At 53.9% G+C, this 27,194-nt stretch overlaps 1 protein-coding gene across 2 annotated transcripts in view; it reads left to right on the forward strand.

Annotated features, from left to right (window-relative positions):
- The first annotated feature begins 9,820 nt into the window (after window positions 1-9,820).
- The window catches only part of EPHA10 (EPH receptor A10), a 41,923-nt gene continuing 24,549 nt past the window's right edge, over window positions 9,821-27,194 (forward strand). For both annotated transcript variants that reach the window (XM_066982517.1, XM_066982518.1), the window contains exons 1-3: window positions 9,821-9,931; window positions 11,130-11,194; window positions 12,374-13,043. In XM_066982517.1, coding sequence (XP_066838618.1) covers window positions 9,841-9,931; window positions 11,130-11,194; window positions 12,374-13,043 — 826 coding nt within the window. In that variant the 5' untranslated portion in view covers window positions 9,821-9,840. The remainder of the gene's footprint in view (window positions 9,932-11,129; window positions 11,195-12,373; window positions 13,044-27,194) is intronic.

Consider the following 27,194-nt stretch of genomic DNA (forward strand, 5'->3'; position numbering starts at 1 on the left):
GCTGGAGGAGCTCCTCCTGTCCCTCCCCAGGGGCTGCAGCACTCCCTGGTCCCTGTATCCTCCTTGTTGTGGGCACATTTGGGGACTGGAGCTGGGCAGGGTGTTGGGACAGGGAGCCTCGGTCTGCCCGTGGAGCGGCCCTGAAACCTGTCGCCGTCATCTTGCATTAACAAAGCCCCACATCTGCATTTCAAATGCACGCTCCTTGATGTTGTTCTGCCTCCAAATGATCCTGGAAATGTATCGCCAGCTTAACTACCTTTTAATTAAAAGTCAGGGATATTAGAAAAGAGAAATCAATTCCTGTCACAATTAAGACTTGGTTTGAACAATCGCGGCGTGTTTCAGCAAAGGATCCTCTCTGGACTTATTGATCCATATTGTCATAATGCCTGCTTTATTACCATGGCTCAGACGGTCTTAAATGAATATTTTGTCTGAATTATGTGTGTCAGCTGGCAGACAGGGGACGCTGCCAGTCATGTCCGCGGGGCCCGGGCCCCTCTCCCTCTGTGCAGCGGGGCTCAGGAGCTCGCTGGTGCTCCCTGCAGAAGGGAAGGGAGGGCAGGAGGCTGATTAATCAAAACCTAACGTGATGGAGAACCTTTGTAACGGTAAGAGATGTCCCGCTTATGGCTCCTCTGCCCTTTAAAAGTTCTTGGGGAGCTTAGGGGGGTCTTGGAGGAGAGAAAATTGATTTCTCACAGTTGCTTTTGTAGCTTGGGGCAGGAAGTAAATTCAAAGAGGCCCTGACGTGAAAGGTCAGAGCCTCTGTTGCAGAGGCTGATAATAAGATGTCTCACAGATAAATCAAAACACCTGGACTCCACCGCAGAGAAGCTGCTGGCTTTACCAGGATGCTGGCGTTAGGAGGGGCCACGTGCTGGAATCTCGCCTGCCGTGGAAGCAGGCTTGGCAGCGGGACTGCCACAGCCCCGGTTATCCTGGGACCGGGGCCGCATCCTGCTGTTCTGTGGTGCTTGGCTCATCCAGTGGTTCCAGGCAGTTTGTGCTGGGGCAGCCCCGATGGCAGGGCACAGCCTGAATCCTGGGGCATCTGCAGCTTCCAGGGAAGCCTGCGTGCTGCAGGTAATGGTGCTGCAGGGTGAGTGTCCCGCTGGAGCTGCTTTCCCCGCTCTGTGCTTCCCCTCGTCCTGCCGCTGCATCACCCACGGGATGGCAAAGGAGAAACCCCGTGGCTTTGCCAGCATCTCTTGGAGCCCAGTGGCCGTGGCTCCCGAGGCTGCTGCCCGTTAGATGCCATCTGCTTTGTGATAAATAGGGCTCGTAATAATTTCTGGCTGTTATTAGCGCTTTTAATCTGTAGACCTCAGGAGTGCTCGGGCTTGGAAAGGTGAGCCAGAGAAGACCTGGGTGAGAAAGAGATGCTGAGGGGGGAAAAAAGGAAAGCAGCAGAGAAAAGTGAGGAGGATGAACTCTTTACCTCTCTATCCCATTAGCACACCACCACAGGCTGCAAAATCCTGTTAGGAGCTTGCAGAGCTGGGAGGAAGCAGGGGTGCCCGGGACGGGGGGGCTGCAGCTCTCCTTGGCTCTGCTTTGTGCCATCCCCACGCACACGGGGAGCTGGGGGCATCCAGCCCTGCTGGTCCCTGAGCCCACGGTGAGCAAAAAAAGGGTCTTTGCTCCTCTTGTTGGTGGGTTAAGTGACTCTCAGGCTCGGCGCTCGTGCCTTTGATGTATGACTAATTGGAGAAGTGTCTAATCTCATCCTCCACCGATGTTGCCGTTACGCAGCCTGTGATTAAACATGCTGTCAGGCTTTGCTGTTTACAGATAATAATGCTGCTTTCTCGCCATTCCTACGCTATCAGCCTCATTAGGAAGGTTTACAGATAAATTAGGCTGGGTTTGAAGAAGCCCAAGTGTATCCGCTGAGCTCCGGGTGGCCAGGTGGTGACCCTGGCGGCTCCGAGCTCCACGCAGAGGAGAGCGGCTTTGGGCCGGGACAGAGGAGAACGGTGTTGGGCAGGGACAGGGCTCGGCCCTGTGCCAAGGTGAGCTCCAGCTCCTGAGGCTAACCGCTCTGCTTCTCCCCCTCGTGACCCTCCGTGGGCTTTAGGCCGCTGCTTCTGCCTCCGGACTCCCAGCTCTGAGCACGGCAGTGAGCGGCCGGCTTGAGAAAACTCTCCGATGCTTCGTTGTAGGGGAATCTGCAATACATGCAGAAAGATGTTCTTTTTTTTGCCGCCTTTCCTGAATGAAACACTCACGCGTTTCCAGAGAAGGCTCCTGCTATGGATGGTGCATGGCCTTTCAGATGCACCAGGAACAAACTGCAGCTGCAGCTGGGAACAGGTTGTTTCTGCCATTTGTTATTCTCTCCCCTAATTATAATGCAGATTGGACGCTCTCTCCCACATTTCCTCCCTTTCTGTTTATTTAAGCAGTATTTTTGCAAACCTACATGGCAATCTCGCCCTGGGACACGAGCGCACCATTATAATCAAAGTGAATTAGGATTTATTGCCTTCCAGTGCTGCTGGCCGTGCTCCCACCCTGCTTCTCCTGGCCACCAGTAACATGCACTGGGGAGGTGCGGGGCCACATGTGGGGCTGGAGAGCTCCGCATCCATCAGTGGGATGCAGCCGGTGGGATCCATGCAATGGATCTCCCTAGGGGTCCCTCCCCAGGGGCCGCATCCAGCCCAGCACTTTGGCAGCAGGGCAAAGGCTCCCCTCGGACTTGGGAAGGCTTCCAGCTCTCCATGGCTCACCCAGCGCTCCGTAATTACCAGGGAGCTTTAACGGAGCTGGACAGAGCGTGCTGGTGCCTGATTTAGAGTCTGCCCAAGTGTTGAGTCCTGGAAAGTAAAATGCATCTAGGAATTAGCCCCAGCTGGAGCAAATTGCTAATTGTCATTTGCAAAGTGCATTCCCCTCTTCTATCACGGACAAATGGAAAGAACTCGCTCTGCGTGCCCTCCCCGTCACCCTCGGGCTCTGACTGAGGAATAATTGGTGAGTGGCTGGTGGGGACGGCATTATGGAGCGAGCCCCTGTGTTTCCTTCTTCATCAGCGCGTCACGCAGCTCGCATCCCTGATTGCCTGCCGAAGGGCAGCCGAAGCTGCGCTCCCCCCAGGGAATCTGCAGCGGCACGCCGTGCTGCGAGCAGCTTCAGCGCCCGTCTTGTTAAGGGAGGTTTATTTTCACGTTATTGAGGGCCAATAAAGTTAGAAAACTTGGTGATTGATTTTGAATGGTGATTCAGTGCAGAGACTTAAAAGTGAAAAAGCTGTTAATAAATAGGGGAAACGCTGTGGAGCAGGGACATCCAGACCCTAGAAGCGCTAACGCTTTGGGGTTCCCCGCCTGAGGTGGTGCAGGCACGAAGCAGGGAACAGCCTGGCCAGTGGGGTTTTAATTTAGAAAGATTTGGGTTCAAAATTCAGCGCAGTGTTACTGGAACACGCTGCCTTGCGGCCGGCAGGACTGGCTCTGTGACTCGTCCGTCTGGCCACGAATGCTGACCCACGTTGCACGGCCCTTTGTAAAACATAAACAGCCCGCTGGGAAATTATTTCCGACGCCACTGCAAATGAAAACCCTAATGACAGCACTTCAAACAGAACTGCTGCAAATCTCTATAAGTGATTTTAATGAAACCAGCCAGGAATACAAGGAGAGCAAATCAAAGCTAGGACAACTCCTTTGTTCAAATTACATGTAATTGGTATCAAAATTATGATAATGGCTGTTTGCACCATTATACTCGAGGTGTATCATCATTTCCATCACAGACCTCAGCTCTCAGAGGCTCAGACACCTGAGCTCTTAGCCTGAAATGCTGCGTTTCAACCAGAGTAGGAAAAATAATGAGCAGAGGGTCTGTTTGCGCAGAGAAGCCCGTGTGTGCAAAGGCAGGGTGCTGGGGTCCTGCCCTGTGCTCAGCACCACCAGCAAAGCTTCCCGGCAGGGCAGGATGGTGCTGGGGAGGGAAGAGGCTCTCGTTCCTTTCCACTGCCCTGAGCTCGTGCTCTGTGTGGTGGCTGCTGTGAGCCCTGGGGACGTGCTGGCCCCGTCCCCTGCCTGCTCGGATCATTTTGGGATGCGCCATGCTGTGCCCGAGGAGGGCAGGGTCCCGGTGCCGGACCCCCCAAAATGCAGAGCTGCCTGTCCATGTGCTGGCTTGGGTTTGCTGGAGCAGCACTAGGCAGGTCTGGTGAATGCAAGCCATCATTTTCTCCTAGAAGAAGAAAAAAGAAGTGAGTGTTTCTCCTTCGTGCGTTGAAGCCCGGTGTCAGCGCCGTGCCAGGATCCGTGTTGCCGTTAGGGGCTGGGATGTGACTGGATTTGTGTCACTTGTGTTGTCAGAGATTGATGCGACAGGTGTGACTGCCTGAAACCTCCTCGCAGATAACCGATTCTCTTTGTTTTTTTTTTTTTTTCCTAATCCTTCGAAATCTCCTTTCTGATCTGGGTGACCTGTGCGTGGCTCTTGCCCAGGCGGCCCCTGTGCCGCAACCTCGTGCTCCGGCTCTGCCGTGCGTCCCCGGCACCGTGCGCCACTGGCACCGGGCTGTCCCCTGGGAGCAGCGCGGGGAGCCTAATTAACTCCAGTAATAAATCTGCAGAATTGGATGGCCCGTCTGCACTCCTCCGGCTTCCTCCTCCGCAGAGCTAATTGCATCAGACAGCTCCTAAAATAGGGTGCTTTCTGCCTCCCGGGGGCGTTGGGGCTGGCCCCACGCTCGGAGCAGGAGGAGCGCGGGGTGCTCAGCGCTACAGCTTTGGGGCACGATGGAGCCCGGAGAGGTGACAATGCCACCCTCCGCCCCGTGTTCCTGCTGGTGTCTCTCTGCCAGGAGGGGAAGGCGACAGGCTCAGCCCTTTGTAAGCAGCAAGCAGAGTCCTGGGGAGGAACCGCTCCTGAAAAAATGGTTTGAGCTCACCTTTTGCTTGGCTCTGCACAGCAAAAAGCCTGCTGCGGCTCCCTCCCCGCTAGGGCTCGCTCCCCGTGCGTGCAGACCGAGCTCAGGGCAGCTTGTCCTGCGGGTGCTGCCACCAGCGAGCAGAGCCTGGATCCCTCCTGCCTGGCTCTAATTAATAGCGGGTGGTAATTTGTCTCCAGTTGAGTTGGAACTTAACATCGACTGGATGCTTGCCCCTAGTGAAAGGCTGGGTTTCCTGTGCGTGATGACAGAATGGAGCATTACTTATATAAGTATGAGGATCTTACGCTGCCCAGAGCTCTGGATTTTCTCAATCTATGACAAATCTGAGGCATTTCAAAAAAAAAAATTAGACGCTTACTATATTTTTTTACGTTATTTTCTAGAGCGCGGATCCCTGTGGGCTGCCTAGAAATCCATTAGCAAGAAATGTAAAGATGTTTAAAGGCGCTTACCCAGATTAGCCGCATTTATGTAGTCAAGGATCTTTTATATGATTACCTTAAAAGCTAAAGAGCTGCTGCAAAACATTTATAACGTGGGGCTTCTGAAGGGAAGAGCACGCATCTGACAGAAAAATTAAGGCGTTAAAAACAAACGCGTTGCTCTGGCTGCTTTTATTTCCAGACAAACAACGTGGAAGGTAAAAAGGAGTTGGTACATATGGAGCCTTTTCCTTTTGCAGCCCACGACGGCAGGCTGTGCGGATCTGACTGTCCTACTGCTTTGGGGCTGAGCTGGGTGCTGGGAGCGGTGCCCGAGCCCTGGGCGAGCCTCCCGAGGGGGTCACCTCTTCAGAGCAGGGTGGCAAAAGGTTTGCTGAAATATGTTTCCGTGACATGCCCCAAACGGCACGAAATTGCACAAATCTCTTGTTTTCACTCCGAGGAAAATCCTGTCAAGTGTGGAAGAGGAAGGAGAGGTGCAGAAGCGTCTGTGAAGTTTCTGCCTGCTCCTCCTTGCTTCAAGGGCAGCTCTTACAGCCACATGCGGAGGCCTGCGTCCTCCTGGCTCCTTTGTCCTTCCGCATAAAATGTCATTTGTCAGCAAAAGAAACAAAGTTTTGTTTCTCAGTCTAGATCTGGCTGTCCTCCCACTGAGACTTTCAACTCTTTATCTCAGGAATTGATGGTCTCGGATTCTGATGCTCTTTCCTTGGTGTTGGTATTGATTTCTTTTTTTTTTTTTTTTTCCAGGAGGGTTATTTTCACTGTGGTTTCAGAACTATCCTTCTGCCGCCACTTACAGCAGGTAATAGCTCAGCTCGGGGAATTACATGTTTTCTGGGCTGCGCTGGCCTCAGCTCCTTGCAGAAGTTCTCGAGGCAATCTGAAGCCTGGCTAAGCAGGCGGCTCTGCTGTCCCGCTCCTGGCACTGCGGGCTCGTCCCGTGGCTGTGGCAGGGCGAGGGAAGCTCCTGAGTGGGGAGGTGTGTGCGCCAGAGGGGATGGGACAAGCCCGCTATTCCTCTTTGCTTACAGAAGCCATCCTTGCTATGCTGGTGCTTGGAGAGATGGCTGGTCCCCAGGCACAGCATCCCTGTCTCTCTCCCTGTCCCCAGGCACAGCATCCCTGTCCCTCTCCCTGTCCCCAGGCACAGCATCCCTGTCCCACTCCCTCTTCCCAGGCACAGCACCCCTGCGCAGCTCACTGACCTGCTGGGGACATGTCCCTGGCACTGGCCTGGCATTACAGCCCCCCATTTGGGTTCAGGGGGCTGTCCCCGGTCTTCGGTTGTGCCTCATAATGAATAAATCCAAGCGTCTCAGTTTAAGAAGCTGCGCCGATCACCCCAGCAATGGCTTTTAGTCATCCAGTCTTGCCAAAGAAAAATTCATGAGATCGTTTCCCCAACACAACATGTTACTTTGAAATTGTAATTAAATACCTCTGGCTGTTCTAATATTAAGCTTTTGTAAGTGCTTGGAATAATATTTCAGAGAAATGGAAAAGCTTTGTACTCTATTAGCATGATATACCCTTCTTCCAGTGAAATATCTCCAACATCAAATCTTCCATATACATTGGAAATCCTCTTCCCTGTTAGTTTCCTCAGTGAAGTGAAGGCATACACCTCCCTCGGGTCTCTCGCTGGTAAATGGAGCTGTCCCGAGGGTCTATATTGATTTGGTGCATGACATTAATACCTTCCAATGTACCAACAGCAAGATCCTGTGTGTGAATGCTAAATGGGAGGCTGTTGTACCCCAGAGGCTGGTAAGCAAGATCCCATATATTACGGCATGTGAGTCGTGTGTCATATTAGAGCAATCTAGTTTTAAAGGGCATCTTTCAAGCACAAACTAGCTTTTTCCCACACTTGACTGATCACACAAATAACTGTGATTAAAGGTCAAGTGCCTGGGTTTTTCTATTTTACTCCTTAAAAATTTATATGTGAAAGAAAACCTCGAAGTTAACATAGCATGAAATTGTTATGCAGTTATGAGTCTTTAACGACAACTAAATATCACTTTTCTTCCTGGGTGGCTGGAAAAACCTCCAGTAATAATGGGTCACTTCTTCCGGTTCCCACTCGAGGAAGATTATAAATAAACCCCGTCTTTTGCTTCCCTGCCCTGTGACGTGATAAAGGGAAAATTTTAATCATGTGAGCTTGTTACCTGACTCCCCGGGGTGTGCCAGGGGCTGGGCTGTGGGTCCGAGCTGAGCTCTCCCATCGGGAAGAGCAGTGATAAATGGATGGGGATTTTCTTGCCGCCTGGCTTAACACTGAGGAAATGCAGTGGCCGTGTTCCTGGTGGGGGGCTGAGACATGGAGAGGGCTGGAGACACCTTCTGGCTGCACGCATCCAGCTGGGCTCCCTGTGTCCCCTTACAGATCCCTACCCCCGGATCTGCTGGGCTAAAAGTAATGCTGCAGCTGAACCGTGGTTGGAAGGGCTGAGCTGGAGTACGTGGGGTCGGTGCTTTGGGGCGGGAGGGGAGTGCAGGCAGGCTTGGAGAGCAAGCAGAAGTGTTAGAGGTCCATATTGTCAAATCCGATTGTGAATACTCGTTGGGCTTGAAAAACGTTTCCTCCCTTTGTGCAGAATGGCCGCGGCAGCAGCACCTGCCTCTCAACTGGCCAAGAGCCTCTGGTTTCCAGCAGATTTGCTCTCAGACGCAATGCCTCCCACACCTCCCGTAAGCAAATGTGCCTTAGGTGTTAAAAAAATGCCTGGAAAGATGAGATTAAAGAAACATTGCCCTTGGGGGTTTGAGCTGGTGCCTAGGTTGCTCGGGATTCCTGATCCCGCAGGGACTTCTGCATATGGTTAAATTTATTCACACGGGTGGTCTCATTGACTTCAGGAAGAGTGTACTTGGAAGCTGGGGCACAAGGCAAATGAACTGCAATCACCATATCTAATTAATCTAATTATGCAACGTGTAAATCTGAGCCTGATTGGCAGCAGGCTTCAATAGGCTACTTGCTCCGGTAAACTTATGCATGTGTGAGGCACCGCAGAACCCAGGCTTTAGTGCCTAACACTTGAAGATGGTTCAGCACAGCGAGTTGGTGCGGATACAAGCCGCTGCTCTTCCTGCAGCGCCGTGTCCCCTGCCAGCTTTCCTGCGGGCATTGTCACCGTGCTCCTGTCTCCAGCAGACCTCGCTGCACCTCTCTTTTCATGCCCAACCCAGCCCTCGGCTCTGGCTGCCTCAGCTGGAGCTTCAATATTTTTATTCCCAACTTGCAATGTTTTACATCTGACAGCACATAATCACAGCGCGGGGAACATCCCCCAGGAGTAAGTGTTGCTACATAAGCAGGCTTTGGCGGCGGGTTGTACAGCCATCAGCCGGGAGGCTGACGGGCGTTCAGCCTGTCAAGGTTTTGCCAGGACCTGCGCACCTACAGTTAGCAATAACTGAAGCACGCTGAGTTCCTCCCTGCTGCAGGTCTGTGAGCACCCACGGGCTGTCTGCAAGCTGCAGCCAAGTGCCGTGTGTGCAGGACCTGCCCTGCCCAGGGCTGCGCTTTCCTGGTGTTCCTTTTTGGCCACTCTGACTTTTACAGCAGCTGCTGGGCTTGGGGGAGCTTGAGATGAAGCTAGAATTGCTTCTCTGATTCCAGCCCAGAGAGGCAGAGCGGAGGCTTGACATGAACGTGGCACTCCCAGGTGCAGGTGAAGGCAGTAGTGAGACCCGTGAGTGTTGGTGCAGAGCCCTGACCTTGTCAGGTGCATTTAGAAAGAGCGTAGACAGGGGTGGTGGGGCCAGGGCAGGAGCAGAGATCAGCACAGAGGGACCTGCTGGACACATTTAACTGCAGGTTGCAGCGGACAGAGGCTGAGAACCCACCGCAGCATGGTGGGGGCAGCACAGGGCCCCTGTTTGTGCCTGGAGTCTGCCCCGCTGCAGGCAGATGCGTTCATGCCAGCTGAGCCTCTCTGCCTTCTCCTGTCCCTGTGGTCATGCAGTGGCCATTGCATGGGGTCGAGCAGGGCAGACCCCCCCCCCCCTCCCGAAATGGGAACAAGGTGTTAATGGCAGCAGGAGGCAAACCTCATCCAGCGGGGGTGCCTGTAGCCCAGTTAATTAGGGCTGTGACCACGAGACCACCGCATCTCAGCTCCAGCAAGGGCTGCGCGTGCCCCAGCAGCCCTTTGGCTCCCGTGGGGGGGCCAACCCCAACCCGTGGCAGGGGGACAGGCACCCCAAAGCCCCGCTGGGGCACCTCCGGGCCCCCCAGCCCCCCTGGAGCAGCCGCCTTGCCGTCAGTAGGCTTCAGAGTGAACATCGCCTCCCCCCCCCCCCCCCCCGCCCGCTCTCGCCCCGCCCTTCTTTCCCATTGGCCGGGAGCTCCTCGAGGCCCCTCCCCCTCGTCGGTTGGCGACGGGGATTGGCGGAGAGGGCCCGGGGCGGAGCGCGGCGGCCGGAGCGCGGCGGCGGCGCGGGGCGCACGGAGTCGGCGGCGCCATGGCCAGGGCGCACGGCGGCGGCGGCTTCCCCCGGGCGCTGCCGCTGCTGCTGCTGCTGCCGGTGCTGCCCCGCGCCGCCGCCGAGCAGGGTGAGCCGGGCGGGGGGCGGGCGCGACCCCCGGTACCCCCCCGGTGTCCCCCCGGTCGCGTCCCCGTGCCCCGTACCCCGGTGGCTTGCAGCGCCCGGTGCCGCCGCGGCTCGGTGCCGGGTGTCGGTGGCGCTCCGTGCGTTTCGCTTTGGTGCCGGTGCAGCCCCCGGTGATGAGCGGGGACCCCTCGGGAGCCCTCCGGAGGAACGGGGCTGGGGGGGGGCGCGGGGCACCGCGGGGAGGGTGGAGAGCCGGGTTGGGGTGCGGGAGGCAGCGACCGGAGCGCGGAGAAACGAGGGGTTGGGGAGGCGCTGCAGGGCGCCCGGGGCCGGTGCGCATCTCCCCGGGGCTCGGGACGCATCTCCCCGGGGCTCGGGACGCATCTCCCCGGGGCCGGTGCGCATCTCCCCAGGGCTCGGGGCACATCTCCCCGGAGCCGGTGCGCATCTCCCGGAGTCGGTGCGCATCTCCCGGAGTCGGTGCGCATCTCCCCGGGGCCGGTGCGCATCTCCCCGGGGCTCGGGACGCATCTCCCAGAGCCAGTGCACATCTCCCCTAGGGCTCGGGGCGCATCTCCCGGAGCCGGTGCGCATCTCCCCGGGGCTCGGGGCGCATCTCCCCAGTGCGCATTGCCTGGGGTCGGTGCGCAGCCGGGCTGTGGTGGTCCCCGCTCTCACGGAGCTCTTGCAGGGGACTGGGGGATGCCACCGAAATCCCCCGAAGCGCAGCCCCTCGCCGCTGGCAGTGCGGGTACCGGGTGGCCCCGCTGGCGGAATGACTGTCGGAGGACACGGGTGGCACCCAGCGTGGTGGAGCTGGGGCAGGGCACAACTTGCCAGGCAGGGACTGATTCTGCTCGCTGCCTGTGGGAAGCTCCCGGGACTCTGACTTCAGGGGAAATGCATCTTCATGTCACGCAAAGGATTGGCTGTTCCGTGGAAGAAGACTTATTGAGAAGCTAGGGTGCAGGCTTTCAAGGAAATTTGGGTCTCAAAAGTGCCATCGGTACCTGCTGGGACTGGGCTCCGGGATGACCCTGCTCCAAGCTGGTTGCACATCCCCCAGCCCCGGCTCTGCCCCAGCCCCGCAGCGCCGGTACTGGGCAGCACCTTGTGGCAGGAGCTGCCCACGGGGTGGGATTTTTGCAGGGCGTCACGCGTGGGTGAGCTGGCTTGTTAACGTGTTGTCCTCCCCGCAGTTGTCCTGCTGGACTCGAAGGAATCGCAAGCAGAGCTGGGCTGGACCTCGCACCCATCCAACGGGGTAAGAGCGTGGGGCTGGCGTGGTGGGGCTGGAGAGGGGCTGCCCGTGGCTGCTTGGCAGCGGTCGGTGCTTTTTGGGTGAGCACCGGCTTGTGGAGGGGTCCGAGAGCCAGAGGCCAGGTATTGGTTGTGTTAATGGTGCAACGCCTCCCCGGAATGCATCTTAAGCTCTTGAGATAAGCGAATAAACACCAGCCAGTGAAGTCTGTGTGTTGTGGTTTGTGCCCCAGCTTGATTTCTTGGGATCTCGCTGTGTTTGGAAGCACTGGGACAGGGATGGGATCGTCGGGATCCTGCATCGCACCAGGGCTGTGTGATCTGCTCCCTTCTGTGCTGCCAGGGATGGTCCCTGGCTGCTTTTGGCAGGGAATGGCAGGAAAGCCAGAGTTGTGTTCCTCGCTGCTTCAGGTTTATTTTCCAGAAAGGAAGCAAAGCTTTTAGGGTGGATGGCAATACATCCTGGAGTCATCTGCGTTCCCCAGCTGTTAGTCTGCAGAAGAAACTCTGTTTTGGGTGCGTTTGGCAATCTGGCATAAATCTACCCCCAGAAAGAATTGCTTTGGGAAGTTGCCAGGTCATCCTTGAGGCTGTGAGGTTTGAATCATCGTTTTGCTAATCAGAATCTCTGCTGGTAACTTTGGGGAAAACCGTTGCGCTTGGCAGGCAGAGGATTTGTCCTGTTCCAGCTAAAACTTCGCGTGACAGAAGCTGCTGCTGGTGAAGGTACTTGTCCTTGGGCTGTGGCACGACTGGCCTTGCATGTCCTGGGCCATCGTTGCCTTCTCTGGGTGGCTCAACACCCAGATGAGCTGCTGCTGCATCGTGCTGAGCTGATGTGCGTCCCTGGGGACGGAAAATCTCAGGCACGTGTGGGAGATGCTGGCCTCCTGTGGGCTGTTCAGCAGCTGATGTGTCTGCTCTCGTGCTGGCCCTGGGTTCAGAAGGGCTGAGGCTGCTGCGCTCTCCCTGTCTGTGTTGGGTGGTCCCGCAGCACAGCTCCGTGCCCACAGCTCGTGCTGTTGGTGGATCGGGGACTTCAAGTGTCTGTGCTATCATGGCCGGGTAGGTGGAGAGGCTTTTGGTGGTGGTATTTATAGCGATGGCTGTGTTTCTGCTTGGGCGGCTGGTTCTCGCTGACGGCAGCCCCTGGGCTCTCACAGCCTTTGTGCTCTTTCCACAGTGGGAAGAAATCAGCGGGGTGGATGAGAACTACAAGCCGATCCGCACCTACCAGGTCTGCAACGTCATGGAGCCCAACCAGAACAACTGGCTGCAGACGGGCTGGATCGCCAGGCGCGACGGCCAGAGGATCTTCATCGAGCTGAAGTTCACCCTGAGGGACTGCAACAGCATCCCGGGCGTGATGGGCACCTGCAAGGAGACCTTCAATCTGTATTACGTCGAGTCCGACTCCGACCTGGGCCGTAGCATCCACGAGAGCAAGCACACGAAGATCGACACCATCGCTGCGGACGAGAGCTTCACGCAGGGGGACCTGGGTGAGCGTAAGATGAAGCTGAACACGGAGCTGCGGGAGATCGGCCACCTGAGCAAGCAAGGCTTCCACCTGGGCTTCCAGGACGTGGGCGCCTGCGTGGCGCTCGTCTCCGTGCGGGTCTATTACAAGAAGTGCCTCACCACCCTGCAGAACCTGGCGCTCTTCCCGGACACGGTGGCAGAGACGGCCTTCGCCACGCTGGTGGAAGTTAAGGGCGCTTGCGTGGAGCACGCCCAGGTGGACGTGGATAACCCCCCGCGGATGCACTGCAGCGCCGAGGGAGAGTGGCTGGTCCCCATCGGGAAGTGCGTGTGCGGCCCCGGCTTCGAGGAGAGGGACGGGAGGTGCAGAGGTAACGTGGCCATTCGCATCCTTTTGCAGCCGGTGGCTGTGCTGCGCTCCTCTGCCGGGTGCTGAGCACGGCTTGGAGCGGTGGCTGTGCCCTTGGTCAGTGACGTTGTTCATTTAGCTAATTGGGAGTCTGCCGCTAACAGCCAGAGCTTTGTCTGAAGGTGGCAGCTGGGGACGTGGGGTGTGTTGCTGGTGGCTGGAGCGTGGTGTTGGCCGGGCAGACGTGCCGGCACTCTGAATGCCGTCAGGCATTTCCCCGAGCTTTATTGGTAGCCGTAAAATTACTCGAGCCCGTTAATACCCCCACAGCAGTGCTTTAGACGCAGCGTAATCATTTGGTGGCTTTACAGCTCGCGAGGTCGCCTTTAATGACAGCTGTAAAACCAGATCTAACCCCGGCCTTCACGGGGGTCTCTGTAGTGGACCCGGTGCTGTGAGGGATCGGTCTGGCTTTCCAAGGCAGGCAGGAGCTGGGCGTGATTCTGGCTGTGCGCCCGTGGGATGCGGGGTGTGCGCCCGTGGGGGCGGGGGGTGCGTGCGGGGTGAGGCCTCCTCCTGCTGATGTCCTTCTAAGGAACGCGTGGGGCCTGTACGGAGGGACTGGTGAGACTGGAGCCACTTTGACTGTACTGGTGTGAATATGTTTTGGGTGGAGAAGCCCCCTTTGGTGTCTTGGGTCTGTTGGCTGGGTCTGCGGCCTCTGGAGAGGCGGCTCAGAGCCTGAAGCCTCTAAGCTCTATGGCTGGAGGTAGGTGGAAAGTAGGTAAATATGGCCCAGACAGGTACAGGGTGCTCCGGGTCTGTGGTAGGGGAGCGAGCTTTGCTGGAGGAATCCAGCTTTTACGGAGCTGGGTGAGGCTGTGGATGTGTCAGCGGTGCCGGCTGTGCCCCTTCCCCCTGACCCCGACAAGGCTTTCGCCTGCCCCACTAGTGGCTTTTCACTCAGTGCCCTCCTTTAAAAGACCTTATTAAAACTATCGAATTGAAATCTCGGCATTGTTCATTGCTTCAGTGGCTGCATGGCAGCTCGCCATGCTTTCCCCATCTGTTTGGAGTGGGAATTTACATAGTGAGTCCCAGAAGGCTTTTGCTAATGTTTCAGGTTTCTCTGTGTTGAGTTTAAATAATTCATATTCTCTAAGGAAAAATATTTGAAGTAATTTAATGGACATAATTAAGTTTTTCCCCCCTCTCACAGAAAGCAGGTCATTAGTCACTCTCTGCGGAGCAGCGTCTGATGTCTGGTCAAATATCAGAAAATAGTTTTTAAGAGTTGAAAGTTTTTATGCGTGTGTGTATGTGTCTTTATTTTTTTTTTTTAAGCTCTGCATCAGCACGGCACTAAGTGAGTAACTTGAAAAGATTCCTGATGAAAGCATCCCGGGCTGCAGAAATTCCCCAACAAGGACAGAAGCCCTTGAGCTGGAGGTGGATAAATGCAGTGGGTGTTGGAGGATGCTCGAGCAATCGGGCGACGCGCAGCAGGGCTGGCTCTTCCGCCGCGGTCCGTAAGAGGGCTGTGCTGGGAGTGAGCCCGATGCATCCTCTTGTGGTCTCTGCTGTGATTCTTGCAGCCCAAGAGCATGGTGCAGCTCACCGGGTCTGAATTCAAAGGAAATGGGATGGCAGGAGTGAATGAGGAGTCACCTCCAGGGCAGGTGCCTCTGCTCCAGGAGCACGGGTGTGCACTGATGATCTCCGTAAGGACAGGGTGATGCCACGAGGCTGTGCAGGTCGTGTTAACGGGGTAAATTCCACTCTGGGGGCCTTTGGCCAGTTTGAATCCCCGCCAAACTGGTCAATGCGGCTGAGGCATGCTGCTACAGGAGCCGTTGGTGTAACGAGGGTGATGGGGATGAACGCTGGTGAGAGGAAGGGTCACAGGCAGGGCTGGGCTGGGTTTGAGCTTTGTGGCAGAAGCAGAGCATAAAGAGGAGGCCGGGGAAGTGCAGGGCTTCTGTGTGAGGAAGCATTAGCTTTATTTCCTGCTGAACTCGGGAATCCGCATTTGAATGAAATCCCAAAGCTCCTTGTACTGGTGATTTAGGTGCTGAAATCATCCTGCTGCCGAGAGAACATTTGTATTCTCACACTGAAATTAGGGGAGATGAAAAAAGACTAATAGGATTTATGGCAGTGCTAATTACTGCTGCAATAAAGCCAAGCCTTTTTACTGTCCATCTTCCTATATAACACCATTTCTCTGAAGAAATCCCGGAGTACCTGACAGGCTTTCCTGGGTTTGCACATTTCTGATGAATCATTTCGGTGATCATTGAAATGCAGCCGTCTCTAGGGTGGAAGCGAGCAGCTTTAGCATCTGTTTAACATCTACGCTCAAATAAGAGGAGAGGTTCTGTCACTGTAAATACATTTAAACTGCTTTTCTTGTCTAATATATATCTATAGCCAGCTGCTGGCCTGTGCTCACTCTGATCTTAAACCCTATTTCCAGCAGATGCGTGGTGGGCAGGTGGAAAGTCTCGTTGCACTGTGGATGATCATCTGTCCATCCTTATTTCGTTTGCAGTTGGCTTCTCGGCGTTGATGTCTTTTACCCTTAATTTTGCCAGGCATGATCCGTGGCCCCTTCATGCCATTTGCGTTGCAGGGTATTGCAATAGCTTCTGTAAATGAAACCGTGATGCGGAGGATCTGCCTGGTGTTTGCTGTGAAGTTGTCTTTTGTGCTTCATCTCTTCCACCCGATCCCTTGTAATATCTGCAAGGAGAATTTCAACAAAGCCCAAGGTTAATATTTACCAGCCAGTTTTGTTGCAAATGAGACAACCTCAACCAGACGTTGAATTAATATGATGGAGACCGGTTTCCAAAAATAGCTGTCAGCCACTCTTCTTTGACAGAGATGTAAATTTGGGCTGTAGTTAGGTCTCCTCAATTTATTTCCCTCCGCTTTTGACGGGAGCGGTGGGAGCTGGCGCTGTGCTGCCAGGGCAGCCTGTGCCGGTGTCTCAGCCCGTAGCGGGCTGCATCCCTTCTGTGCAGGGATGATCTTACTGAAGCCAATTTTAGGGAGAAAATAGTTGCTAGTGCTTTGCTGGGATTTTTAAAATGTGGTTTCAAGTGATTTTGGTGTGGGTAGGAGGGGCAGGTTTGGTGCCTCCGGCGCAGCTTGCGATGCTTCCCCAGCATTCCGGGACCATCCTTGGTTTGTTCATCCCTGGTACGAGTGTGTGAAGGATTTTGGGGCTTTGTGAGGTGAGCAGCTGGCACTTCTGGTCTTGAAACAGACGGATGAGGTGGAAGGCACAGGGGGGCAGTTAGAAGAAAGCAGCCTTTGCTTGTGGTGATAGGAAATGTAACGCACGCTGGATGCTGCGTGGCAGGCACTGAGCAGCTGCGGTGAGCTTGGGGCGATTCATTAGAAACTGCCCGAAAAGATCCCAGGGAGCATCGCCGGGCAGAGCAGTGCCTCTGCCCCACGGCCAGATCCGTCCTCCTCGAAATTGGCTAGGGCAGGACGTTTTTCTGCAAAACCCAAGATTACAGTAAAAGTCCTTGATTTGTGTTTTCCAAAGGGATGCACTAAAATAGGGCAAGTGTTTCCTTTTTTAAAAGAGCAGTCTTTCCGCTTGGGTCCCCTTGGACCTCCCCTTCGACTCCTTGCCTTTGCGCTGCTGAGCATCACAGGCTGAAGGTGGAGAGAGCGATGGCTCTGAGGTGGGAGCCGTTTGCTTTACAGAGGTCTCCTGAGACGTCCATGAAGAGCCTTTGATACCCGGCTGCTTGTGCTGGACGGAGGCACTTGTCTCGCCCTTCTTTGGGAGCGGGGAATGAAATTGTGCAGTCCTTGTGTCCGCTGTGAGGTGGGGATGCAGAAGGAGGCAGCACCGAAGGCAGGAGCTGGGGCTGTGTCAGCAGAGGAGCTGTGCCTGCAGCTCCAGGACTGTGCCATGGCTCTGGGAGCTGCTGTGCCTTGGGGGCTGCTCCTGCTTGGGGAGCAGCCCTGCCTCGGCTGCCACCCTGCTGCTGGGCTCACTTGGTGCCTCCCAGACACATGTGTTCCTTATACTGATGAAATGCAGACATCAATTTAAAATAAAAAAAAAAAGAAAACACCGATGACCCGGCCCTGAGAGCTACAGCTACCATCTTTCTCGTGATGACAGTGCTGCGAGCAAGGCTGGTGTCCTTGCAGGTCTCGGGGACTGTGTGCTCACCTTGCACGTTGCCCCGCATGTCAGCAGCCCTGCTGCGTGGGGCTGGCGGTCAGCGATGCGACGCTCCTGCTGCAGGTGCCTGGGGAGAGCCTCGGGCTGGAATTGCAGAGCGTTGAGTGCATTAAACCAACTGCGAGTCCTTCGTGTTACTCCAGAAATCGGCCATGTGAATTTGTCTGGTGGCAGAGGATGATGACGGAAATCATCTGAAGATGTATGAGCTGGAGACTTTCTGAGCAGGGGTTGTCTGCTTCGGGAAGTTGTTTTTGGAAAGCGAGAGCTCTGCTGATAAATAAATGCTAGCTGAAAGTACTACAGGCATTCAAATGCCAAATAGGAACCAAAAATGACCCCTCCAGTGGTAGGAACAGAAGCAGCACACATGTAGGCTGTTGGGATGAAGGGAGACTATGCTGGCTACAGCTGGGGGGAACCTCTTTGTCTTCCCTCATGTACTCTTTCCCCCAAAGTATTGCCTTGCTGGGGAAGTTGGGGTGTCAGTGCCTCCTTCTTCCTGGCTGAACATGCGGACGTTTGGTGTTCTGCGTCCCCAGACGAGGTGCAGGGCTCACAGGTCCCTATGAGCCGTGAGTCCTTCAGGGCATGTGATCGATGATGCGGCCCTACTCTCGCATCTTTTTATGCACTTACTGGTGTAAAAAGGCATCCAGGCTCTGGCACAGCACAGCACGTAACGTGCGTCTGTCTTCCTCCGTTGTGTGTGTCCCATCAAAACGTTGTGTCTCTACAGTGTCTTCAGTTGGGAAATAAATAGTTTGATTGAGAATTAAAGAGATTTAGGATAAAAAATTGCAATATTCTGCCATTTAGTACAAAGATACCTCCTGAAGCCTGAGGTCTGCTTTTCCATTTAAGTACAAAAAAAAGATGGATCCAAATGCACAGCGCTTGGGGCTCTTGATTTGTTTCATCTTTTATACATTAGCTTACAAACCTGCATGTGCTCCTGGAGTTTATTTTATCCTCTGACTGATGCCAGGGTATTATGCATAATAAATTTCTTTTTTCTCCCGGGACTCCGCACCGAGCACTAGGCTTTGCTTCCATCCTGCACAGCCATGGTCTGCTCGCGGGACGGAGCTGAAGCTCAGATTTAGCGGTGCTCATCGGGGCTGAAGCTGGGTGCACCGTGGCCGTGCTGGTGGAAATGGATGTGAAACGAGGGCAGCGCATCAAGAGGGGGCTGAGGGAGTAAATCTGCTGCTGAAGGAGGAGTTAGGGAGGAAATTTATACTTCGGTTTCCTCCCTGAATTATGGTTTGGCTTTCACCTTCTGGGTCTTGGGTTGTAGCAGAGCACGGTTGGAGCGAAGTGACCATTTGTAAGGTGTGGAGAGCGTGGTGCTGAATGAGTTTGGAATATCCGCCTCCCTGCAGCCATTAGCAGCCTCCGGGGAAGCTGTGATGCCTTATGGTAGACGCCGCTTTCCATCAGTTGTGCAGATGAAACGCCCATGTAAAATATGCTTTCTCTTTTTGGAGTAATGATCAAGCTTGGAGATATTTATTATTCTGGATTGCATGTTATATTGCTGTATTATAGTGTGTCTGAAATAATTATGGCTATGGAAATTGTGGCAGAGCCAGACACAAATTACTCTATGACACTTAATTTTAGAGCAAACTACTCAGAAAATTACAAGCATCACAATTCGTTTGCGGAATTCTTGTCAGGCTTAAGGTTATAGATACCTGGCTGCTGGACGGACACCCACTATTCGGTTGAAATACAGAGGGAAACCCGTCTTGCCCACGGCGAAGGGAGCTGTGCATGGACTAAAGCCCTTGGCAGGAGCGGGGTGTGTTGGGCACGCGGGTCGGCCAGCCCTCGGCACGGGAGTAATTTGGGAGGTGCATTAGGGAACTGGGAAAGACAACAGTAAATTGCACTTGGCTCAGTGGATGTGCCTGCCTTAGCGTGTCCTTGAGGAAAATTCCTGCATAAATAGCAATGAGTTTCTCTTCAGTGCTGCTGTGGCACTGAATTCAAGCGAGTGTATTCTTGGTGCTGAATGAATTTTGATATTTCAGGCCTGCCTTGCTAAATATACTCGGGTATTTAATTTTCCTCTAGACTAAATCACTGAATTTAATTTCAGCTATTAAGAGCTCATTGTTGGAGACGCACAAAGATCTAGCCTCTGGACGTAGGTTTTCATTTCAGTACTTCTCAAATTATTTAACAAGAGCTAAAATTATAGAGTAGTGTTGTCCTAAAGGTTTCAGGGATGCTGGAAATGCGTTGGACTGAAGGCTGCTGAGCAGTATTATTGAAAAACGGTTATTAGAGAAAAAATCAGCACAAAAACTGCCTTTGAATTCTCTTTAGGCTGGCACAGCCTGGAATACCCATCCTGGTAGGTAAGGCACCAAGATGAGAGGAGCGGGGACCTGATCCGGTGCTCGTATCGATCTCTCCCTCCCGCTGACTTTGTCCCTCCTGCACAGGCACGGAGATTGGACAAGATTTCTTTCCCTTCCTCACAGTGGGGCTCTGTAACCGTATCGCTCGCCGCCTGCACAGTATTGATTACAGTTTTTGCAATAAGACGAGGCAGGATTGCAAACCCAGCATGTACGGGGAAGGCGGGAGCCTCTCTATTACCCGAGGCCGTGTGTTGACAAGGCTTTCAGCAGCTCAATATACCGCTGGAACTTCACCCCGGCGCTGTGTTTTGCACAAGGTGCCCTGTCTGCTTTGCGGCGACTTGTCCTTGTCTGCGTGCGCTCCTTGACAGGCGTCCTTCCAGGGCATCAGCACGGAGGCTGAGCTTTTTGTTGAAGGGGGGGGGGGAAAAAAAGCAATTGTGAAGCAATCGGAGAACGATGCTCGCTGCAGCGCTCAGGGAAACAAGGTCTCTGAGATGGGAAAGGCTCCGAAGTCTGTGTCTGGGGTTTAATTTAATTACATGCTGTATGAAGGGAATGTTTGTTTGTTTGTTTGTTTGAAGCCTGCTGCTTGATAATTGCATTAGCTGCACCCTCATCCTTGTGTTTTGCGAAACGCTGAATAACAGCACTCTCTTCTCCACGCTGTTAGTGATTTTATGGAGTTCAGCGCTGCATCGTCTTGGTTATCTCATCCAAGCTGAGCCACCCTGCTCTGCTAGGGCCCAGCTCCCATCTTTTGGCTTTTAGGGTCCCTTGGGTTGAGCAGATTTGCTGCCAGAGCTTACGGCAGCCGCCGTCTCCCTAGGGTGACGGTGGGCAGGGTGCAGGCTGGCATCATCTCGCATCTTGTGCCCGCCCTGGCTGCACACCCAGCTGCCGGATCACCTCATAAAGAAAGCGCGAGAAATGATGTGCTCACCTGAGCAGAAAAAACAGCTCAGCGGAGGCTGAGCGCTCGGGCTGCTGCCTGACTTTCCTTCGCCCTCCTGGAGAAGGTTCCCGGTGTCAATTCCTTGGTACTGAGAGCCCGAGGGGTGTTTCGTGGCTGCTTCCTTCCCTGCCAAAAGTTTGCAAAAGCAGTGTGGAGACCCAAAAGTCAGCCCTAGGGACGGGAACTGCTGTTGAGGCTGCTGAGATGTGGACAACTGCCTGCATGGCCAAATCCTGCTGCTGGTGGGGTGGGACGGGTGGGCACGGACCACGTGGGTGCTGCTGGGGGTTGTTGGGGCAGCTCGGTCAGCAGAGAGGGTCTGGTGGGTGCATGGGGGCACCCAGCCCCTCTGCTCCAGCCCCAGGAGGGACAAGCAGGTGCTGTGGACCCCTGTGCAGAAGCTTTTGGGTCTCCAGGAGCCCACCTCATCCCCAGCTTGCGAGCTCGCTGGCAGCAGAAGCACCCAGAGGTTCCCCCTGGGTGCTGAGCCCCAGGGTGCTTGGAGGACGCGGGCATCTTCGCACAAAGCCTCTCCCTGTCGCTCCTGCTGTGCTGACATGAAGCGCATCTCCGCCGATGCGTCGATGAAATGTTTGGAACATAACAACCAGTGACTTGCTCGGCTTGATAATGGAATTAAGACGGATGGGGGCTGGATGTGCCAGCCTGGTCCGGGGGGGGTCAGCCTGGCAATAGCTCCTGTGAGAGAAGGCAGTGAGGACAGCTTCATATTTTATATGACTGGTGATAACAGAAAGTGAGTCTGTAGAGGCAGGAGGGATTGATACGGATGCAGGCTCAGCGTGTGCCGTTTGCTGGCAGCCTGCGTCAGGAGCAGAGGGTGCTCCTTGGTGCTCGGGAAAGGCTCGTGCGTACCTTAATGTGTGTTATTCACAGGGACGGGCACATTTCTTCTTGGTCCTCCTGGAAATAATGTCTGTGTGCACCATCTGCACAGAGCTCTGCGTTTCCACACCAAGAGGAGTGGATTTTTTTAGCTTTTGCCCTCACTGCGGTGCAGAGCCGCTCTGCTGGGGTGTCCTCGTGTTTCAGCCCTGCTCGAGCTGGGGAAGCGATTCTGGGTGTGCTGTTAATGTTTCTCGTGGGACAGGGTTTGTAAAACCTCAACACAGTGTTGTAAGGAAAACCTCGGGGAAAAGCAAGCCCTGAGGGCTGAAAAGATTGTGGTGAAGGTATGAGGGGAGGTGAGAACACAGAGGGGCTGGGAGGAGATCCTCCAGAGCCTGTCTCCTTGTGATCTTTGCAAGGACTGCCAGGGTTGGAAAGGAAATCCTAGAAAAAGCAGTGACAGAGCTGTGCTGGCAGGAGGACTGGAGACCCTTATAAGTATCACACAGACTTTTGTATTATATTTTTTTCCCTTCCTATTTTGATGGTTGCAATCGGAGGTTTAACCGCTGCCAGATGCAAACCAAACGGCTCAGGAAGGGAAGGTCTTCTGAGCCGGTTGCTCCCTGGGGGGAACCCTTGGATTTTTTGGGGTGCCTCGACCTCTCCACGTCATGCAGCCCTCGGGATGTGCTGCACCCCTGTGTTGAGGCCAACCACACTGCTGTGGGATGGAGGAGCCCTGGGAGGTGCATGCCAGTGCTGCAGAGCAGCAAATATATGATGGGGATGCAGCTGTCCTTCCCCTGGGAGCCACTGGTGTTTCCGTGCAAGACCCAAAAAGCCTCAGAAGATGCTGAGCAGGTGTTGGAGGGTGCTGGGGATGTGGGGTCCTGATGCTGCGCTCCTCAGCCCCAGCTGCTCCCTTACCTGGCTGCTGCCCTTCCTCATCCGCTGCCTCCTGGATGCGTATTCCAGCAGAGGAAATTAACACGCATTAAAAGTGGATGAACTTTGTCAAATACAATTTCTTGACAAAAAAAAAAATGGAAAGGAATTGATTTTGGAAGACAACCGAGTTGTAGTGTTAATTATAAATGACTGTATAGGCGTTTTTGGGTGAAACTGCAGGCGTTATTGATTCCTGCTGGCAAGCACGCGGCTCTTCCGCTATCTGCAGGAATTCAGCAACACGAGAAAGTTCAATAGTGCTAACTCGGGCAGTGCCCTCCCTGTTTTTCCTTTGTTCTCAGATATCTGCAAGGTTTGTGGGTCAACAAGCTGGCTCGAGACAGCCTGGGTAGAAAAGCAAAGAGGCAGAGCTCATCAGAAGCATTCAGATTGAATGCTGAGAGGGCAAAACCAAGCTGCCAAAGTCTGACGTGAGGAGATGGTGTCAAGCAGCACGTGGCCATGAGCGTGGCCATGAGGGTGAGCTCCTCCTGCTGCCAAGGCGCTTCGTGCAGGGCAGCAGGAAACCATCCTGCAGGGCTGGGAGCATGTCCCGGAGCTGCTGTGTTAATGCGGTTAGGAGAAAAGCAATCGTCCTCTGGCTGCTGGTAAAGCCTCCTTCTGGACTTGGTGCATCCAAAGCTTTCCAAGAGCAAAAGAGGGGAGGAGAGGGGAGACAAACCCGGCGAGCGTTTCGTTGTGCTCCCAAGTTCCATTACAGTGTTTGTGGTTGAAGCTCTCGGAGCTGAGATGAAGCGTACTACTGAGCAGCTTTCCGCTCGGCAGAAAATGCAGTAGGTGCTTTTAACTTTGGGTAGAAACTAAAGCTTGCGATTCAAAGGGAAGCTTTCATATGATCTGGCATAGCACAGCGTGGCTGGGAAGGCGAAGACGTAAACACACGCCTGCACACACATGCACACACATTTTTCCAGCGATGGAGGCAGGCGGGAAGTGTTTGATAGGTTTTGTCTGATTTTTGTATTGACATTAACACAAAGTTGTCTGGGTTAAGTAGCTTTATTCCTAAATCCATGATACGATGCAATTTCCACCTAGTATTTAATCTTCCATCTATGCTCATTCTCTCAATATTTTATGCTAAGCTTCAGTATTTGCTTAAGTCTTGGCCCCTTCCTCTCTGCAAAATGATGAACGCTTTTTAATTAGAAGCCTGATAAGCTGCAGGAAATAGATTTTTGGTTTCTCTGGGCCCTGCTGACTTGTCTGGGGCGGTGTCAGTGACTGTCTCCTTACTGGCATTTGTCCGTTAAAGCCCGCTGCCTAGCTCACAAAACATTTTGCAGCCGATGCTGCTCCATTACGCGGAGCGGCCAGACACTCGTGCGAGCCTGGGGAAGGACGGACGGATGAACAGAAGTGACAGACGGACGTGACGGACGTCTGCAGCGAAGTCGTGTCAGAGGAGACGTGGGGGATGAGTGTGCCAGGACCGAGCTGGGGAGCGTCGGCTCTGCCTTCCTCTGGGGAGGCTCACCCAGGTCTCTGCTTGTTCAGAGGATTCCTTTTCCTAGAGGTCACTTGCTGCCAACTCAGTCAAGGCAGAGGCGTGCTGCTCGCTGCTGCTCTCCATCAGGTTGCACAGGGCAGCCGTGGCGCTTCGGGATGCTCTCTGACAGCAGCTTTGCCTTGAGCTTATCTGCTCCACAGGGTGCAGCTTGCGGGAGCCGTGCCTGCACGGTAGGCTGCTGGGGTAGGACCCCAGTCCTTTGCTCTCCCTTGGTTAAAAACCTTTTATTTTTCTCTGTGTGTATAAACCAACATTTGCAAAGGAAGACTGTGAATCCTGAAGGGTCAGCTTCTCTCTTTGGCTGTGAACAGCTGAAACTCCAGAGACCTGAGCCCCGTTCTCACTCCTGTTTTTCTTTGACTCTGTGCAAATCGTGCAGTTGTCCTGCCACAGCTTCCCTGCTCGAGTGTGGTCAGTGTTCCTGTACTTCATAAAGAAAACAAAGGTTAAATTAATTGTTGGAGGTAGTCAACTGTTGCAATGATGGGTTTCATAAGTGCACCTAATAACAGGCTACCGGCCAGCTGGTAAATACAGCTGGGGTGATTAATAACTTCATTTCACTGCTGCATGCGAAATCTTGGCCATGCTTCACTTGAACAGAAACTGCAATCAAGTCCACAGCTTGCAGAGCTGCAGTCAGTTGTCCTGCTTGATGCACTTAGTGAGTCGCTTTTAATCACTGCTCATCAATTAACAAGATAAAGCTGCTCAAACTCCAATGCCTCTCTGCCGATAAATAAGGATTTCAGCCAGGGATCTCTCTTGCTATTTTTAAAGGCGAAATTTCTACGCTCAGCTTGCTGCAGCTTAGAAAATGCCGAGGTCCTCGGTGGTGGGGGTGCCTCCTCCGTCTCTTGGGGCTGTGAGTCAGGGTCCAGGCTGCAGAGGGAGGTTTTGCCTGGGAGTCACTGCTGGGGAACTCGAGCGGGCAGGCTTCGTGGTGCTGCGGGGTGGATTTGCCTGAGTGCTGCTGCGGAGGGGGAATTAAAGCTGTCCCGTGACAGCTGGCTAGGAAACCGTGTCTTCGTCATGCCTCTCTGCGACCCTAACTGCCCCTGCTCTCCCTGTGTCCACGATTGTGCATGGGAGAGGATGCTGCTTTTGGCTTTTGATAGAGTCATCCGCTCGTGTCCGGGAGCTGCAGCAGATGCGTCTGCAAGAGAAACCCTTCCCGGGGGTGCGGCGTGCCAGCTTACCTGCCAGCCTGCAGCCCGAATCCACGCTGCTTGCGCTGCTGCTGGCTGGGCTGTGTGTGCGTGCAGTGTGGGAGCAAGGAGGGAGCGCGGTGCTCTTGGTGAAACGAATCAGGAATGCCTGGCGGACGGGCAGCATCTCGCGTGGGCAGAGATGATGGAGATGGAGAGAGGCAATTAATTTGTCTGACCCACCCAGCTGCTTCTCTTTGGCTCCTAGCTGAGGCATTATTGGATTTTATTATTTAATAATTAAGTTGTGATAGTAGCAGAGGACAAGGATAGAAAATTGTGTACAAAAAAGAATTTCATTCTATAAATGGATGGCCTGCTCTCTCGAGAGCTGTCACATACCCAGTGCAAAAATGAGCAGTGCAAAATAACAGGGATGCCTAAAACAGCTGGGGTCCGACAGAAACACTTATGAGATGAGGTGGAGGAGACAGGGAGTTTAGCTGAGAAAAGAAACTGCGATGCACGTACGATGCATCAAATGTTCCAGGGTGCTTTTGTTCTCCTTCTGGAGCATGGGAACAAAGGAACAAAATTACCAAGTGTGCAGAAAGTATCGAGATTGCAGCACTCCTTGTTACTGGCTGTGATTTCACTAAAGAATTTGGCAACTTCTAAATCGTTTGGGCATCGGTATGTGTTGCAAGAAGGTCAGGGGAGTTCTGCTTCGTCCTGATCTGGAGAAGACTGAAAAGAAGGTAAAGGCTGTGGGCTGCCAGCCTCCAGCCCTGCAGGCGGGGTGAGACCTCCCTGGGGGTGGCTGTGATCGTACCAGGGGCTGTGCAGCAGCTGGGGCTGAGCCCCACAGCGGCATGGTGCCTGGGATCCTGGGAAGTACAGACGGAGGTGTTTCATGCAGTTATTAGCTGACATGCTGTCTGGGAGAGGCTTTTGTACGCTTACTTCTCCTAGCTATTAGAAGTCAGGGAAGAACTGCCTGAAAGGTGCTTCTAATTGAAAACGTTCAATTTCCTAACGCGAGATGTCAAATTTATGTGACTGCCAGGCTCGCCGTTCACTCTGGGCTATGACGGCCGTGTATTCACTGCTTTTACTGCTCAGGTCCCATCAAGTTTGTAAACAAGATTGATTTTTCTGTTCCGCCTGACAAAGGGTACGAGCAGCAACCTGATGCTGGCGTTCAGGCTTTGATGCCGTAATGAGCAGCTTCTCCCCATGGAGCGCGATGGATGAGCAGCAGCAAAGCCTGCGGGGGCTCAGCCCAGCCTGGGGTCTGCGTGCAAACACCATGGCGTGCCTGAAGCGCTGTGGGATCCCTGGCTCATGGTATTTGTGCCCCATGTTGTGGTCAGTACAGCTGAACCAAAGGAAATGCAAGCTAAATACATTGCTACGCTTATTAGTGTAACAGTAGTTTTGCTTTGGTTTCTCAAATATTAAGAGGAAGCTGGAAGTTTTGGAAGTAATTTAAGCACCTGCTAGTTTTGTGTGTGTTATCTAGCACCCTAAGCAGGGAATGACATTTATTGCGCATTATGGCACGCCGTCTTAATATTACTCCTCGGCTGTGTTTGTCAAGCCTGTGCTTTTAAAGGTCATCTTTATCTGGTCGTGGAGGCGTGCAGCCTGCGAACTGGGAGAGGCAAGTGCAAAGCTGCAGGCTCTCCAGTCCCACGCTGGGCTGTTTTTTCATTTTTTTCCCTCCATTTTAAACAATTTTACTATTCAGTTTTACAATGGAAATGTAGCATTGAGTCCCCATCTATTGGAAAATGCTCATTTCCATTCCAGGTACCAGGAAGCCTCTCTTCATTACTTGGGCACAACTGGACTAGGCTCGAGGTGGCCAAATCTGCTGCTTTCTGGGGGCTTTGCTTGCACCGGGTGACAGAGACCTTGTGTGGCAAGATTTGAGGCTTTCAGGTGGCTCCTGAAGGGCTGCATCTGATACGTAAGAAAAGCAGAAATCTCTCCCGTGCGTTGCTGCTCGTGGCTCTGCCAAGCAGCTGGCTGTCCCAGTGCCAGCAGCCGGGGGCGAAGGGACCAGCGGGAGCCGCAGCAGCAGTGCTGGCTCCCCCCCTGTCCACGATCAGAGTGCACTGAATTTCTAAAAGCAGATGAAATAACGTC

Source organism: Anser cygnoides, chromosome 24, assembly GCF_040182565.1.
Source record: "Anser cygnoides isolate HZ-2024a breed goose chromosome 24, Taihu_goose_T2T_genome, whole genome shotgun sequence".
NCBI classification, from domain to species: Eukaryota; Metazoa; Chordata; class Aves; order Anseriformes; family Anatidae; genus Anser; species Anser cygnoides.